Source organism: Gasterosteus aculeatus, chromosome 12 (genome assembly GCF_964276395.1).
Source record: "Gasterosteus aculeatus chromosome 12, fGasAcu3.hap1.1, whole genome shotgun sequence".
NCBI classification, from domain to species: Eukaryota; Metazoa; Chordata; class Actinopteri; order Perciformes; family Gasterosteidae; genus Gasterosteus; species Gasterosteus aculeatus.
In genome coordinates, this window is record NC_135700.1 from 24751441 (window position 1) to 24767304 (window position 15864).

General features: G+C 47.9%; 1 protein-coding gene across 13 annotated transcripts in view; it reads right to left on the reverse strand.

Moving 5' to 3' along the window:
- Positions 1 to 523: 523 nt before the first annotated feature.
- The window catches only part of fhod1 (formin homology 2 domain containing 1), a 32182-nt gene continuing 16841 nt past the window's right edge, over positions 524 to 15864 (reverse strand). For 5 of the 13 annotated variants that reach the window (XM_078086101.1, XM_078086094.1, XM_078086093.1 and 2 more), the window contains 14 exons: positions 13119 to 13282; positions 12857 to 12913; positions 12224 to 12364; positions 11751 to 11914; positions 10585 to 11208; positions 6487 to 6642; positions 5305 to 5487; positions 5100 to 5219; positions 3393 to 3554; positions 3110 to 3300; positions 2841 to 3033; positions 2489 to 2657; positions 1865 to 2041; positions 524 to 1272 (listed from right to left, as the gene is read on the reverse strand). In XM_078086101.1, coding sequence (XP_077942227.1) covers positions 1190 to 1272; positions 1865 to 2041; positions 2489 to 2657; positions 2841 to 3033; positions 3110 to 3300; positions 3393 to 3554; positions 5100 to 5219; positions 5305 to 5487; positions 6487 to 6642; positions 10585 to 11208; positions 11751 to 11914; positions 12224 to 12364; positions 12857 to 12913; positions 13119 to 13282 — 2584 coding nt within the window. In that variant the 3' untranslated portion in view covers positions 524 to 1189. Of the gene's footprint in view, positions 1273 to 1864; positions 2042 to 2488; positions 2658 to 2840; positions 3034 to 3109; positions 3301 to 3392; positions 3555 to 5099; positions 5220 to 5304; positions 5488 to 6486; positions 6643 to 10584; positions 11209 to 11750; positions 11915 to 12223; positions 12365 to 12856; positions 12914 to 13118; positions 13283 to 14126; positions 14178 to 14720; positions 14748 to 15864 lie in introns of all 13 variants that reach the window. The other 8 variants (XM_078086090.1, XM_078086089.1, XM_078086096.1 and 5 more) reach the window with 2 other exon arrangements.

Here is a 15864-nt window from a genome sequence, read left to right on the forward strand (position 1 = left end):
ATGTTTTTAAATTATACTAAAAATATATTTTACAAATAGTGTCATTTGTGTTTTTGAAATATGTAATACACCCAGTATTATTGGTAAATTAAGATAACAAAATATATGCTTTTACTGCACGTCCTCTCTCTGGTCTCAGCTGGGCTGTGTCCCAATGACACATTTATTATTTAAGCAATAAAGGTATTATTACAAAGGTAATTGTAATAATTATACTACCAATACTGTGTACTAATAGTTGTCCTTATAATTTTATTTGTACTGTATTATAATATATACTACCTATAGTACTACTATGTAAAAATATATGCTGTATAATAATTATATAAAATTTGACTTGGACGCGGCCGGTAGATGCTCTGTGTAATAGTACTACAGTGATGATGAATATAGTACATTAAACAATTATAATTCATTCCTTATTATTGGTCATTAGAAGTACACACATTTAATAAAACTCTAGTATCAAGTTAGTTTTCTGATAATAAAAAAAAAGATCTATAAAAAAATGATTTGTAAAGCATTTCGAAGCTTCCGAAATAAACTTTATTAAAAACCTTTATTGAAAATACCAATTTCTTTACAGTAAAATGTTTATCTAGGGCTTCAAATGAAAACTAAACTGTTGCAGAGGAAACAAGCAGAAACACCTCAAAGTGCAGAAAATACCTGTACAGAACCAATAACTCCAGTAATCTGAACATACGAGATACATAAACACATGTTTTATAACCCATTTGTGATTTGGTGACAAGAAACATCTCTACAAACATGAATACTCCAGAGTGGGTGTTTGCTTGCACTTCAGCTCCTAAGAAGGTTTGTCTATTCAGAAATAAAGTTCTCGTTCAGATGGAACATTTAAAAACTGTTGGAGAGGTTTGAATTTAATGTCAAACGTTGTTGCCCAATTCCAAATGGAGATGCAAAGAAGTAAAAGCAGCGGCAAGCGAGGTCACAGCGAGGTCACAGAGGGGTCGCATTACAAACCCAAGAAGATTGTGTTTTATTAAAATAACTAAAGGGATATGTTCTTGTGTTGTTGTTGTTGTTGTTGTTGTTGTTGTTGCATGTCGCTTCGGTTCAATAAACGTGACGTCATCGAAGTGTCAACATCCATATTAATAACCACATGTTCGCTCTGGTTGTCCTGTTGTCTCTCAGCTGGTCGGGGATCAGTCTTCAGTGATCAGACTTGCTCTGCTGTCTGGCTGTTGAGTCCCAGAGCCTGAACCACGTCCAGACTGAGTCCACTTTTCAGAGTCCGCCTCACTGAAACACACACATCATAATTATTACATATTAAATAACTGCTCCTGTCCTCCACGTCTCTAGGATCCATCCGGACCAGGTCTCCAGGGTCCATCTGGACCAGGTCTTTAGGGTTCACAGCGTTTACATAACAGGTCATTTAGCTGACGCTTTTATCCAAAACAGCTTACATTGCATTTTTAACCCATGGTTTTTACATTTTTAACCATAACCCACACAGTGGGAGTAGCGTGCAGCCATCCGGGAGTTATGGGTTATGGGTTGGGTGTCTTGCTCAGGGACACTTCGACATGGAGCAGCCAGGGTTTGAACCGCCAAGCTTGCGGTTCCCGACCCACCCACTCTACTCCATGCGCCACCGTCGTGATGTGTATAGGATTTAGTGAGGAAGTACAAACATGATGAGAGATACGAGTGTTGTGGACACAGAGCTGCTGTGGAGTCTGGACACACAGAGTCTGAACCTGTTGAACCAGAGACTTGGGGTCTGCATGACCCTGAACCCTTTGAGACAGAAACTTTCTGTCAGTGGTCTCAGGGGATTTTTAAAAATGTCTACTAGAGCAAGATTCAGATCCACATTAGTACTCACTTGACTTCCTGTTCAGACGTGACCTCTTTCGGGTTTTGGGGCTGGAGGGTCTGTCGGATGGGTTCTGTGTGACGGACTTGACCAGGCGGTCCATGATCTCGTCCGTGGCGTCGTCAGCAGAGCCGGTGCAGTCTTCTCTGGCTCGAAACATCTGGGACGGACTAACCCTGCCGAGACCTGAGGACCACAGCCACAATCAGAACCTGAGCCAGAACCAGAACAACAGTCTAATCTGAGAGGACCAGTTGTGTTCAGGTACGATCCTGATCCAGGAGGTAATCTCTGCAAAGCTTTATTGAATGTAACATCTGTGTGTATATCTGTCTAATCAGAACCGCTGTCCTCATAACAACAAGTCTGGTTCACTCAGGCTTTCGAATGTTCATGCTTATGAGGTGGAAATGGAGGAGGACATTATGTGGAGAATATGGGCAAAATGTGAGATGGACAAGTAGAACAGGTTGAGGACATGAGGAGGCTCAGTCTGGACTAATAATGTCCTTAAACACTAACACACGGAGGGGGGGCAACGTCTGTAAAAGACTTGAGACGTGTTTACGGTGACTGTGTTGAGGTGCTGGTACTGGACCTGGTAACGGTCCAGGAGGAAGAACGTGGACTTACTGCGAACAACTCTGGAGCGTCTCATGCCTTTCTGGTCTATCATCAGATGGTCTGTGCTGATCAGCAGGTTCTTCATGTTCTCATGCTCCTCCTCCTGACAGGGCCCCGCCTCTCCTGAGACAGGGGAGGAGCCATCCTCGCCAGGCACCGCCCCCGAAAATTTCTCCGTCTGAGAAGAGGACAAAAGGATGGAGGAGTTCCCCCTAGGCGTCAGACTTGGTTCCCCCTGGGCGTCAGACTTGTTCCCCCTGGAACAAGGAACAAGTCTGACACACACACACACGCACACGCGCACGCGCACACGCGCACGCGCACGCGCACACGCACACGCACGCGTTTCCCTGGGCATTACCTCGGTGATCATCTTTCCCCGTGTCTTGGTCCTCTCTCTGTGAGCGGCCCGTTTCTGTTTGAGGGTCAGGACCCGCTCCCTGGTGGTCCGGTACTCCAGAGAGAACTCGCTGATGATCCGGCAGAAGCTGGTCACTCTGATGTCCCTCACTGAGGAGGACGGCTGGCCCAGGAACAGCAAGAAGGAGTGGAACCTGGAGGAGAAGCGGCAGGAAGGTTCTGTCGGTGGTTCTGGTCAAGACCTGCATCTCTCAGGTGTCTGCATCTCACCTGTTGATGACCCTCCTATGGACCACCTTGAGGATGAGGATCCTCTGTGTACAGTCCTTCAGAAACTCTGTCAGCTTGTTCTTCAGCACCACCTTCGTCTCATGTTTGGTCACCACCTTCAGGTTGTCCCATGATGCTTTGCAGCGTTTCTCCAGGTGCACCAGGTTCTCCGAGAGCAGGTCGAAGTCCACCTGGAGGAGACGGACACACTCAGTTGATAAAGAAGTAGTCAGTGAATATGATCAGAACGTGTTGGAGATCAATAATGAAGAGGACACTGTACTTTAGCGGAGCGGGTGATGGCTGGGACCTCTGAATACACGTCTGAGGATTCTGGGTAGTTTTCGAGCAGCAGGCTGCAGGTGTGGTGCAGCAAGGACTGACGGTGGACGGTGTCCTTCACCTCCACCACCTTCTCCAGGTAACCCAGCTCGAAGCCTTTAGCCTAAACACACACACACACACACACACACACTGATTTGTAATCTGTGTTTGGATAAACAACAGGTCCTTCTGAGCCCGCTCAGCTGATCGGTTCCTGATAAGATGAAGATCACATTTCATTTCTCACACAAACAGAGGTGAGGAGGACACGTTGTCCGTCCTTCACATGTTAACTGAAGTCTAGAGGACGATGTGAATCCTTCAAAAGGATTCTAATTGTACTTTTCCGTTTCCTACTGACAAGAGTATAATAATAATAAATATTTCTTGATTGATTTTTGAATTGAGGTTCAACAGAATTATCTAGAGAAACAGAATATTTTGTTCCACAACCTGTTGTTTGTTACGATTCCTGCAAGTCTAAATGAGACACCACCCAACCGCTGTCTTGTCCCGCTTCTGTCAACATAGAGCTCATGGGACCTTCCACAAGACTCCCGTCTTCATCTCATCTGTTGTCTCATCATCTCAAATTACAGTCGCGCTTTTCTATGATTATCTTTCAATTGGGGTGACGTCAATAAGAAGATAGGCAGTGAGTTAGAAGTCAGATTACCTGATTTGGTACCAGGCGAGAGAACACACACACACACACACACACGTAACATTATTGACCTCTCTGCCCATATTGCCTAATTATCATGTTTGTTAGTCAGCAACAAATGTCCAGTAAGATCTTAAATTGAATGGGTCCATGTTTGACACGTAACGTGGATGATTACCAGCAGAACCGATTCACGCGTAAAGCCACAGCAGAGTTGTGCTTTTCAAACATGGGTTTTTTGCTTGTGTGCAATGACATTTGTCATCGTAACGTCTAAACAATTGGAATAACACACATATTGTATATATCTTTAGAATAATAAACTGTAAAAATACCAATACAAGTTTATTAAATAAAATGATGTAATAAACATTTTTAGGTTTGAATTTTGGCAGGGAAGTCCTGAGGACAGCTACGGTCCGGTGGACCTTTGAACCATATGTGGACCTCTGTTCCCAGGAGCATCAAGCTGCTGGAGATTATGGGCTTCACCTGCATCCTGCTGCACTCTCCTAGTACCTCCTTAGCTTTCTGTGGTCCTCGACATGATACCACAGGCACTACTGTTCACGCTTTAAATGGGCAGATTGACATAATTAGGAGAAAATCCCGTCAATTTTCAAAATAAAACATTATTCAGAAAAATATATATATATATAAGCTTTCTGTGGTGCGGCCCGCCAAACGGCCCGGTGGCTGGGGACCACTGAATTAGAGAACACACCTTAGATGCCAAATCATTTTAAATCTCTTCTAGGGTTGCAATCAGTTTTGTCCAGGCCATTTTCATTAATTGATTTTTTAATGATTCTGTTGAACCAAAATTAAACTGCATGTCTGTCACTAGTCAGTCACTAGTTTGTCACTATTTTTAAAACATTTTGATTCAGTAGCACTTCTGTCCGTTATTTCAGTGGCTTCTTTCTTTAACGAAAAGGGTACCAACGTTTTTGTCCACTTGTTTATAAATGTTCTGATATGTAACAGTGTGTCCATCCTCACGTTGGAGCTGTTGAGGAAGTTCCCGATGGCGAGCAGCGTAGCCAGGATCCTCCTAAAGGTCTGATTGGACGAGAGCTGCTCCATGCCCAGCTTCAGGTCAAACAGGGGCTCAGCAATCTCCTGCAGGGACAGATCCAAGATCAGTCTCAACGAAACACCACTCACCTGATGTATCAGACCCAGAAGGCCTCTGTGTGGACCTCACCTTCTCCAGAGCCTCGTAGTTCAGTTTAAAGGCCCAGAGCTGCAGGCGGGGGGCCAGAGCACTGATGGAGGCCAGGCTCAGCAGGAACTGCTCTGCTGTCCCCAGAGGGACCTGAGGATTGGCCAGCTGAGCGTCCTGGATCTTTTGCTTCTCCTCCTCTGTGGGGGTCATGGTCAGGATCTTCTGCTCAGGATAGAGGGGGGGTGGGTGGGGTGGGGGAGGGCAGCTGAGGTCCAACTGTAGGTTTACTTCGACTCGGCCCTTTGACCGGAAGGGAAACAAAGTACTCTAACCCTAATCCTAATCGGAAGTAGCTGTGTCTCATTTAGTTGGCCTCATTCATCGACTCGGCGGTCCCATTCCGTGGGCTCCTTCGGCGCGGTCGAAGGACACATATCCCATCATGCATTGCAACCCGATGAAGTTTTAGTTTATTCAGGACGGAGGCAGCTGAGCTGACAGCAGGAGTTCACTTTTAAATGTAAGTTTCTAGAATTCACGCAAATATCTACAAATATAAATGTTACAATACATAACATCACATTTTAGTTCAGAAAATCGCTTAAGTTACGTGATGTTGGAAACCGATGTTGTTTCAAATACAAATGAGACGTGAGAACAAACTGCTCTTAGTTAGAACTCCGTCTCAGATTAAAGTGCGCTGAAGAAGACAAGTTATTAACCTGAAATATCACTTTCTAATTCATAACGTTACAAACATTGAGAATAAATACACAACAGAAATGACTTGGTGCTCTGTGGCGTGATTCCAAACTAACTACGGATTTAGTGTTGTGAGATTTAGTTGTGTTTTATGGAGCAGGAGGAAGCAGCGATGTGTGTGGTGACCTTCAGCTCCTGTAGCCCATTCTGGAATATCTTAAGGTTACATTTAAAATAGATTGTATCCTATACAAGAAACATATGAAGAGTGTGCATACAAGTTAATACATGTATTTACTGTTGTGTTTATTAATTACTGTATTGATTAATGTCCTCGGCCAAAGGAGCGGCGGAGGAGAAGCCGATGACGCACAGACCAGACGTCTCCTTTCAGAGAGCGCTTGGTTCAGCCTGTTCGGTCGTTGGAGGACCCGGCCAACGGAGACCAAAAGGCCGGGTCCTCCTGAAGATGCAGCCCACCAAATGAGACACAGCTAGTGAGAGACAAGTATTCTCTACCTCTATACCCTCCTTGCTGATGGCGTACTCGTCAAAGTTGAGGATGGCGGTCTTGATGACGTGGACGGCCGGTAACACAGTCATACCGATGTTTATGGCGTTGCTCCTCTTTGAGTCCAGAACCAGAATCTCAGACCTCTTTGTCTCAGGTCCTTTCTGGAACAAGTTATCAGATCAGATGAAGCAGGTCTATAATTTTAAATAAAAGAGCTGAGGAAGATTAGGTAGCTGGAGAGTCAAGGGGTGGGAGGGTTAGAAAGGGGGGGGAAGGGAGGAAGGAATTGATGAAGTGGAGGGGGAGGGGGGGCAAGGGAGTTTCCAAAATGTCCTCTGTAAAGACTTCTGGTCCTGTCAGACTGCACTAATGAGCTAATACGGATCAGCTGTGTGAGGAGAGACAGAGAGACTGCGGCGCGTGTTTGTGGGTTGCCACGGAAACGTGTTCCCACGCTGACCGGGTAAACAGTGACTTTACCTAGAATCAGCACGTCAAACAAGTGCCCATCCCTGCAAAACTATGACTAAACTTGTAACTTCTGTTTTCTCTGAGAAATTTGTTTCCCGTTTTGCATTAGTGTCTATAGAGCAGAGTTGGAGGTCTGTGGGATTGCATAGCCACATGACTACGACCAGCACAACATTTCATCATTTTATCCAAAAATGAAGCACGAAGACAATTGTGGCAATGAGAATTCCAATCCGCCTCTCACATAGATTCCCATTATAAACGCAGAAATGGTCTCAAATTTTTCTAAAATGACCATGATTACAAGAAAGAGTTTCAGGTATGTGGGTGGCGTGGTGGTTAGCACTGTTGCCTCACAGCAAGAAGGTCCTGGGTTCCACTCCGCCCAGTGGCCTTTCTGTGTGGAGTCTGCGTGTTCTCCCCGTGTCTGCATTGGTTCTCTCAGGGTGCTCCGGCTTCCTCCCACAGTCCAAAGGAATGCTCTGGGGATCAGGTTGATTGGTAACTAACAATTCTCAGAATTCCCCCTAGTCGCGGACGGAATGGGGAACAGAGAGGGCCAGTTTGACACAGCCCAGAAAGAAGACGACACCCTGAGACACGCCTGGGCTCGGGTGCTCGCCCACGACGGTCAACCCCTCGACCCAGTGAGACCTTTGTCTTACCCCTTCTTTGCTACAAAAAATACCGTACTGTATAGGGTGTGCAAGATGGAAGGGCAGGTAGTTGAACAGTTGGTAGTCCCTCGCCCATACACCAGTAAGGTCCTGTATCTGGCCCACTCCCACCTTATGGGCGCTCACCAGGGGATGGATAAGACGCGGGAGAGGATAGAAGCCCGGTTTTACGGGCTGCACCATCAAGGAGCATGTGGTCCAAATGAAGACCAGGATGGCCCAAGTCTGGCCAGTAGTGAGGGAACACCTGCAACAGGCACAGCAAGCCCAAACCCAAGTGTAAAATTGGGGTGCCCAGGTACGTGCCTTCCTACCAGGAGAATGTGTCCTTGTGTTGGTCCCCAGCTCGGACTGTAAGTTTCTGGCTAAGTGGCAGGGACCCTATGAGGTGGTGGCACGGGTTAATGAAGCCAACTATCAGGTACGTCAGCCTGACCGGCGCAGGCCCCTACAACTCTACCACGTTAACCTTCTTAAAAAATGGCAGAGTCTTCCAGAACTGCAGGCGCAACCCACTCCGGCCCTTACCGCTCGGATCCCATTACCGGAAGTGCGGAGACCAACTCAGTCCGAGTCAGCTGAAAGACCTACGTGAGGTGGTGTGGCAGCACCTGGACGTCTTCTCCGACCTGCCAGGCCGAACCACCATGGCCACCCATGACATAAGGACAGAGCCAGGAGTAAGCGTATGGGTGAAGCCGTATCGTATTCCCGAGGCGAGGAGAGAGGCCATCCGGAGGGAGGTGAGTAGAATGCTCCAGCTGGGGGTCATTCAGGAGTCCCACAGTGCCTGGTCCAGCCCAGTGGTACTGGTGTCCAAGCCGGATGGTTCTTACCGTTTCTGTAATGACTTCCGTAGACTCAATGACGTCTCCCAGTTTGATGCCTATCCCATGCCCAGGGTGGATGACCTGATTGACCGGCTGGGGACGGCCCATTTCATCTCCACCTTGGACCTCACCAAAGGCTACTGGCAGGTGCCGCTGACTACTCGGCCTGCCTTCGCCACCTCTGAAGGCCTATATCAATACACAGTGTTATTCTTTGGCGTCCATGGAGCCCCAGCTGCATTCCAGCGGTTAATTAACAAAATTCTCCGGCCCCACCAATGGTATGCACCTGCCTATATCGACGACATCGTGATCCACAGTGACAACTGGGAGACTCACGTGAGCCGGCTGCGGGCTGGACTGGGGGCCCTCCGGGGGGCAGGACTCACGGCCAACCCAAAGAAGTGCCATCTGGGCCTAGACTACCTGGGCTACCGCATAGGACAGGGCAACGTGCAACCACGGGATGCCAAGGTACAGGCCATTCTTAGCTGGCCACAACCCAAGACCAAGCGACAGGTAAAATCTTTCCTAGGTTTGGTGGGGTACTACAAGAGGTTCCTTCCCCGCTACGCAACTATGGCAGCCCCCTTACATGACTTGACGAGAAAGCGGGGGCCAGACAAGGTCAACTGGACAACTGGACCCCTGAGGCTAACGGGGCACCGAACGCCTGTCTTCTCTCTCCCATTCCTAGTCCATACCGACGCGTCAGAAGTGGGACTGGGGGAGGTCCTATGTCAGGTACGAGACGGCGAGGAGCACCCGGTGATGTATATCAGCGAAAGTATCTTCCAAACGAACGCACTGACTCAAGCAGGAGGCGCAGGAGGTGGAGCAGGAGGCGCTTGCCATAAAATGGGCACTGGAGAAGCTTCGCTACTACCTTCTGGGTCGGAACTTCACCCTGGTGACAGATCATGCCCCCCTGAAATGGATGGCGCAGGCCAAGGACTCCAACGCCAGGGTCACCCGCTGGTTCCTGGCCCTCCAGGACTACAAATTCACGGTGGAGCCCCGGCCGGGGAGGGAACATGCTAACGCAGATGCACTGTCCAGGCGGGATGCTTGTATGTGGGCGGTCCAGCGGGGTCCCGGCTTCCTGCTGGGGGAGTTGTGGCAACCCACAGGCGCAGTACCCTGCACAGCGCCTCAAGAGATCAGCACCAAGGGCAGGGACACCGATGAGCAAGAGGTCAGGTGACCAAAAGGGGACACAGCCCGCCCGCTCTGGGAGACAACGAGCGGCCCAGGTGCAGCTCATAAGGCTGATGAAGGCTAACCACACTATGAAGGACCAACCATTCCAACCGCCCGGGGAACTAGACGTGTAAGTCGTCTTTTATCCAAAGCGACTTACATTACATTTTAACCCATGGCATTTTACATTTTTGCCTGGGGAGCAATTAGGGGTTATGGGTCTTGCTCGGGGACACTTCGACATGGGGCAGCCGGGACCTAAACCACCAACCTTGCGGTTCCCAGCGCACCCTCTCTACCCCTGCGCCACGTCGCCCCGTTTTCTGTGCTTCCCGCAGGAAGGAGACTGAAGGCCAAACAACCTATTGAACTGAACCCTCAAAAGAGGAAGAACCTATTTTGCCGGTTTCCCTTTTTTGTGCGTCAAAATAAACCGTACCCTTTTTTTGTGTGCACCCAGTCGTGTATCCGAGTCCTGTAATTTCACACCCGATGGTTGCCACACTACGTTTAAAGTATAGCGAGTCAGTATGGCCGCAAAGTTCAGTGTTTTTTGCCTTTTTGAATCATTCATTTTAATGAAGGTGTGTTATGACACGATTCCCGACGACACCCGACACTTTGACAAATTATGAAGCATTTGCTAGCAGTGCTGCAGGAACATGCTAAACTATTTGTACGGAAGGAGAATAATCAAGAATTCCGCCGGATAATATTCAGTGCGTTCTGCTTCGCAGCCAAACTGAATTATTTCATTTAGCTTTTCTTCTCATTAATGAATAAAATGTTGAGAAATTGTTCTTTTTACATCGAGACGGCATTCAGTGAAGCTTTGCATTATTTCTATATGTACTTGTCTGTGATAAGATATCTGCTCGGTGCTTCCCACAATGCATCTGCCCCTCAGCTGAAACGCCCCAGTTACCTTGGCGACGGGCATCTCCTTGGCCTTGGACTCAAACAGGTGTTCAAGTCGGGTGGTGTCCACGGATACTTTGTCCAGCGATGCCCACACAGTCCCCCGACCAAAGCAACCCCGCTGAGGCCCGTCGGCATGCTTCAGCTCCCTCCAGAACAACTTCACCGTCTTCTTCTTCTGGGAGGACGCAGCCGAGAGGGGAGGGACAGGAGGGGCTGGACCCCCTGGTAGAGGAGGAGGAGGAGGAACACCTAGGCCTGGTGGAGGAGGAGGTGGAGGAGGAACACCTAGGCCGGGTGGAGGAGGAGGAGGTGGAGGAGGAACACCTAGGCCGGGTGGAGGAGGAGGAGGAGGAGGAGGGGGAACACCTAGGCCCGTTGGAGGAGGAGGGACCCCGGAGAAGCAGGAGGAGGACGAGTCCAAGGAGTCCATGTCCAGCACATCAATGTCCTCCTCGTCCAGCAGGTCGGAGAAATCCAGGTCTTTGATGCGCAAGGCAGCGGTACTGGGCTGCAGCTGGTCCCAGGCATCAGGGGGGCCCCCGGGGCCCAGCGGGGTGATCGGGGTCATCTCCAGACGGCGGCCATTGCTGTCCAGGTCCACGCTGCTCTGCTGCCGAAGGTGACGGGTCTGATGAAGGAGAACACAGTGAGGTCAACAGGATTCAGCCGGAGACACAATGAGGGAACCACTATTCCATGATCCCTGTGGAAGACGTCACAGGGTCAAGGAAAGATGGTTAGGAGAGTTGATGAGGAGTCAGGAAAGGACAAGGCGATGCTTAGGAAATTGACTCCACTGAGCTGCGTCCTTGTGTTGGACGGAGACGCTTGTTGGGGACGTCCGTCTGCAGCGTCTACAGAGAAGCGTCTCATGTGTTGTTACAGTGTGAGTCGTGCAGACACACAAACAACCAGGTTCAAAGGAAAACTTTATTAACATAAAGGATGCTAACGGTTACTCACACAATCTGCGTTTCTACGTCATGATCGATATTTCTCGTGAATGGACCAAAGACACGTTACTATTTAAATATTGCTGCTGCAAGGAATTGTGGGACGAAAAGGATGATCCAGTGGTTCCTATGCTAAAGGAGATAAGGAAGGAAGGAGAGGAAAGAAGCAGCTAGAAAGACAGTGAGGTCAACAGGAAGCAGACAGAGACATTCGGACCTGTTGTTCTTCAGCAAGGCGAGCCAGTGCCGCCTGGGCGGAGCCTTCCAGCCCTTCTAGCTCCGCCCTGCGCGATGCTCTACTCTCATTGGGCGGCTCCACTGAGCGGGTTGTGAAGTTGGAGAGTCGCTCGAAAACACGACCACGTCCTCCCAGATCTCCACCTGAGACAAAACACACACACACAAGCGGTCTCACTCTGATGACATCACCAGAACCACATAAACAGAGTTCCTACAGTTTGGTAATAGTACTTCTAATATAAAAGTATTTTTAAATAATTTACCTGTAACATAATACTTTTACAGTGGGGTACTTGTGCTGATGTAAAGATCTGTATACTTTCCCCTTCAAATGGTAACTGTACTTCTTAAAGGTGTCCTGTAAACATAGTTTTACCCCACTCCTAATACTGCATCAATGTACTTGTTGTGTGTAACGTGCTGCAGACCAGGGAGCCAATCGGCGCTCACCGGGCAGGAAGGCGGCTTCTTCTTCGCTGGCGTTGGAAGCAGCAGCGGCTGCGCTGGGGCTCTGAGGTCCTGAGCTGGAGGTCTTGGAGTACAACTTCTCGTTTGTGGACAGAGTACTGCTCTGCTGTTGGAATGCAGACGCTGCACACGATGTAATCACGTTAGTAATAATATCTAAAACGGGTCTTTGAATGCTGGTCGGAAAGTAAAAAATAGTATCTGAATAATGTACTTTGGTTTTCATGCAAATAAAAAACTGAACTGGAAGTAAACGTTCACATAGCATCAACGTAGTCTTAATAAAGTTCTTATCTAGTATTTATGTAGTAATACTACACTGCGTATCTAGTGCGTGTGTATTACTACTATGGTATTAATAGTACTTCAACAAGTACTTGTAACCCAGTAGTCATGCAGTATTACTATATATCGTACTTATATAGTATTCAAATAGCACCTATTAGTATTCAGAAGTACTTCTATATTACAGGTCAGTTTAGGACAGCAGTGACCTTTGACCTCCAGTAGGAGGCGCTTCATCCCCACAGAGATGATTCCTGTATTTGACACACGTGGAGCTGAGCAGAGACAGAGTGAACATGCGCTGAGCATTGTGGGTAACGGGCGTCTCACCGGGATCCTTCTGGGAGTCAGAGTTTCTGTTGGTGTCCAAACTGCTGGAGGTGGAAACTACAGACGACAAGAGAAGATGTGGAACACACTGCGAGGGCGAAGTGGTGTAAATATGACAACAAGTACAATCTACAACTGAGGGGATTTATTTCGTACTTTCTGCTCTGACTTTCCTCATTTAGAATGTTTTACTGTCAAATTTGCTTCAGTGACAATTTTATATTTTACGAATAAATGAAGAAATATCGTCTGAGGGCCGTACTCGGACGAGGTCGCCCTTCAGTAGGGACGCTGTTGGCCCCCTCTGCAGGCTGCAGGCCTGGAGGGATGATGTCATCAGACGAGGACAGCCTGGACTGGCTGAGGCGTGTACTTCTTCTCTTCTTCTCCCACTGAGTGGCTGCCAGGGTTCGCAGGAAGGGTTTTCTGTGGAGAGGAGGACCAGGTGAGACAGAGACAACATGGTCGACACCCTCAGAAGTCACCTTCACCTTCATCATGGGGTCGTCGTGGCGCAGGGGTTAGAGAAGGTGTGCTGGGAAGCACAAGGTTGGTGGTTCGATTCCAGGCTGCCCCTTGTTCCAGGCTGCCCCTTGTTCCATGTCGAAGTGTCCCTGAGCAAGACACCTAACCCCTAATTGCTCCCCGGGCAAAAATGTGAAAAAAAAAGCCGTGGGTTTAAAGTGTAATGTAAGTCGCTTTGGATAAAAGCGTCTGCTAAATGACACGTAATGTAATGTAATGTAATGTAATCATCATCATCATCATTATTCATTTGATTAATGAAAGATTCCTGTCAATGTGTCTTCATGTTCAGACTCAAACCAGAAGCAGTGTCATTTAAATGTTCCACGTTGTTGTTTATTCTATATTTTATGAAGTGTGGATCCATCCGCCGCTGAAAATAGTCCCCAAAAAAATCTCCATTTCCTGCGGTTAGATTAAACCTAAAAACTAGGAGGATAACTTTTAACATTTTAAAAGACAACCGTCTTTGGGGAGGAACCAATGGAACGCAGACGGGAAGGTGGACGTGTTGACGGACGGACCAACAGTTTGACGAGTCATGACGGACATGAAGAATCACACTTTACAGCTTAATTTCTTCTTCCTCAAAACCACATTCAGGAAGATTAAACACCAGAGGTTAGACCGCACCCGTCAATCAACTAAAATGACCACACACACACACACACACACACACACACACCCACACCCACACACACACCCTCCTGCTCCCAGCATGCAGCGGGGCAGCAGCTTTACTTACTCAAGCTTCCTCAGAACCGGCTTGTCTGGATTTACATTAGAGTCATCGGAGCTGCAGACACACACCCGAAGACGACACACACACCCAAAAAAGACACCGGCCACACACAATGAGTGACACACACATACGTTTGATACAGAGTTCACAATGAGATCACCGGGATGAAACATTTTAGTAGAAGTTTGGATTTGTGGTACAAACATGTCAACTTTGATTTAAGTTTGTATAAGTTTAAATGTCACTGTATTAATTATTCATTTTATCCTGTGAGAAGTGACACCGACGCGCCGCTCAAAAATGACCTTAAAATGAAGCAATAAAGCTGTACTTTGTCGTCATATAGTTAGTTGGAGGGTGTTGTTAGGCAACCCTTATTGCTTTTATGAGAAACCATCGAAGAACCATCAAAGAATCATTAAAAGGGACGACAATAACCGTTGAGGAAGGAACCAATGGAGGAAGATGTATGAAGAGGAAGAAGAAAATACGAAGGGGAAAAAGAAAGGAGAAGAAGGAAGAGGAGGAGGAAGGAAGAGGAAGCAAAGAGGAAGGAGGACGAGGAAGGAACAAGAGGAAGAGGAGGCGTGTACTTACCAGAAGAGGAAGTCAGCCTCCCAAGAGCTGGGGGAGGAAGGAAGGAGGGAAGAAGGAGAGAATCGATAGAAGAGCCAGAATTTAGAGAAAATCTTTGTCATATACGTTATGATGGATGGATTATTAGTACAGTTTGGATTATTCCAACCAAAAACAAACCGGAGAAGATCCAGAAATGTTTTAGATTTTTAATTATTTATTTTATTTCAAATCTCTTCTCTCCTCTTTTTCTGCTTCTGTCTCTGCTGCACAAAGCTCTTTCTACCAATCCAGAATCCAATCTTCATTTTCTGACGCCAAAAAACTATTTTCTATCTTCTCCAACCTCCTCCAACCCCCTAGTCCTCCAACCCCCTCCTCCCTTCTTCCAGAAGACTTTGTCAACTACTTTACCAAGAAAATGGCTGACATACGCTCCTCTTTCTCAAACACGCTGGCTTCACCTCTATCGCCCTCACTTCCCTCCTTCACCCCCTGTCTCCTAACCAAGTTCTTACCCTAGTAACCTCTGCCCGTCCACCTGCCCTCTTGACCCCATTCCATCACATCTTCTACAATCTATCGCTCCTGACCTTCTTCCTTTCCTCACCTGTCTCATCAACAACGCTCTGTTATCTGGCTGTTTTCCCAATTCTCTGAAGGAGGCAAGAGTCAACCGTCTCCTGAAGAAACCCACCCTCAACCCTTCTGAAGAACACAACTACAGACCGGTCTCTCTTCTTCCCTTTCTGTCCAAAACTCTTGAAAGTGTGATCTTTAACCAACTCTCCTCTTATCTCCACCATAACAACCTCCTTGACCGCCACCAGTCAGGCTTCAAGGCCGTTCCACAGAGACTGCTCTCCTCGCTGTCTCAGAGCAACTCCACACTGCTAGAGCTCCTCTATCTCCTCTGTCCTCGTCCTTCTGGACCTCTCTGCTGCATTTGACACAGTCAACCACCAGATCCTTATTTCCTCCCTTCAGGAACTTGGTGCCTCAGGCTCTGCTCTCTCCCTTCTCTCATCCTACCTCGACGGCCGCACCTACCGGGTAACCTGGAGAGGATCTGTGTGGGGACCGTGTCCTCTTACTACTGGTGTTCCTCAGGGTTCCGTCCTGGGTCCCCTTCTCTTCTCGCTCTACACCAACTCTCTCTGCGCTG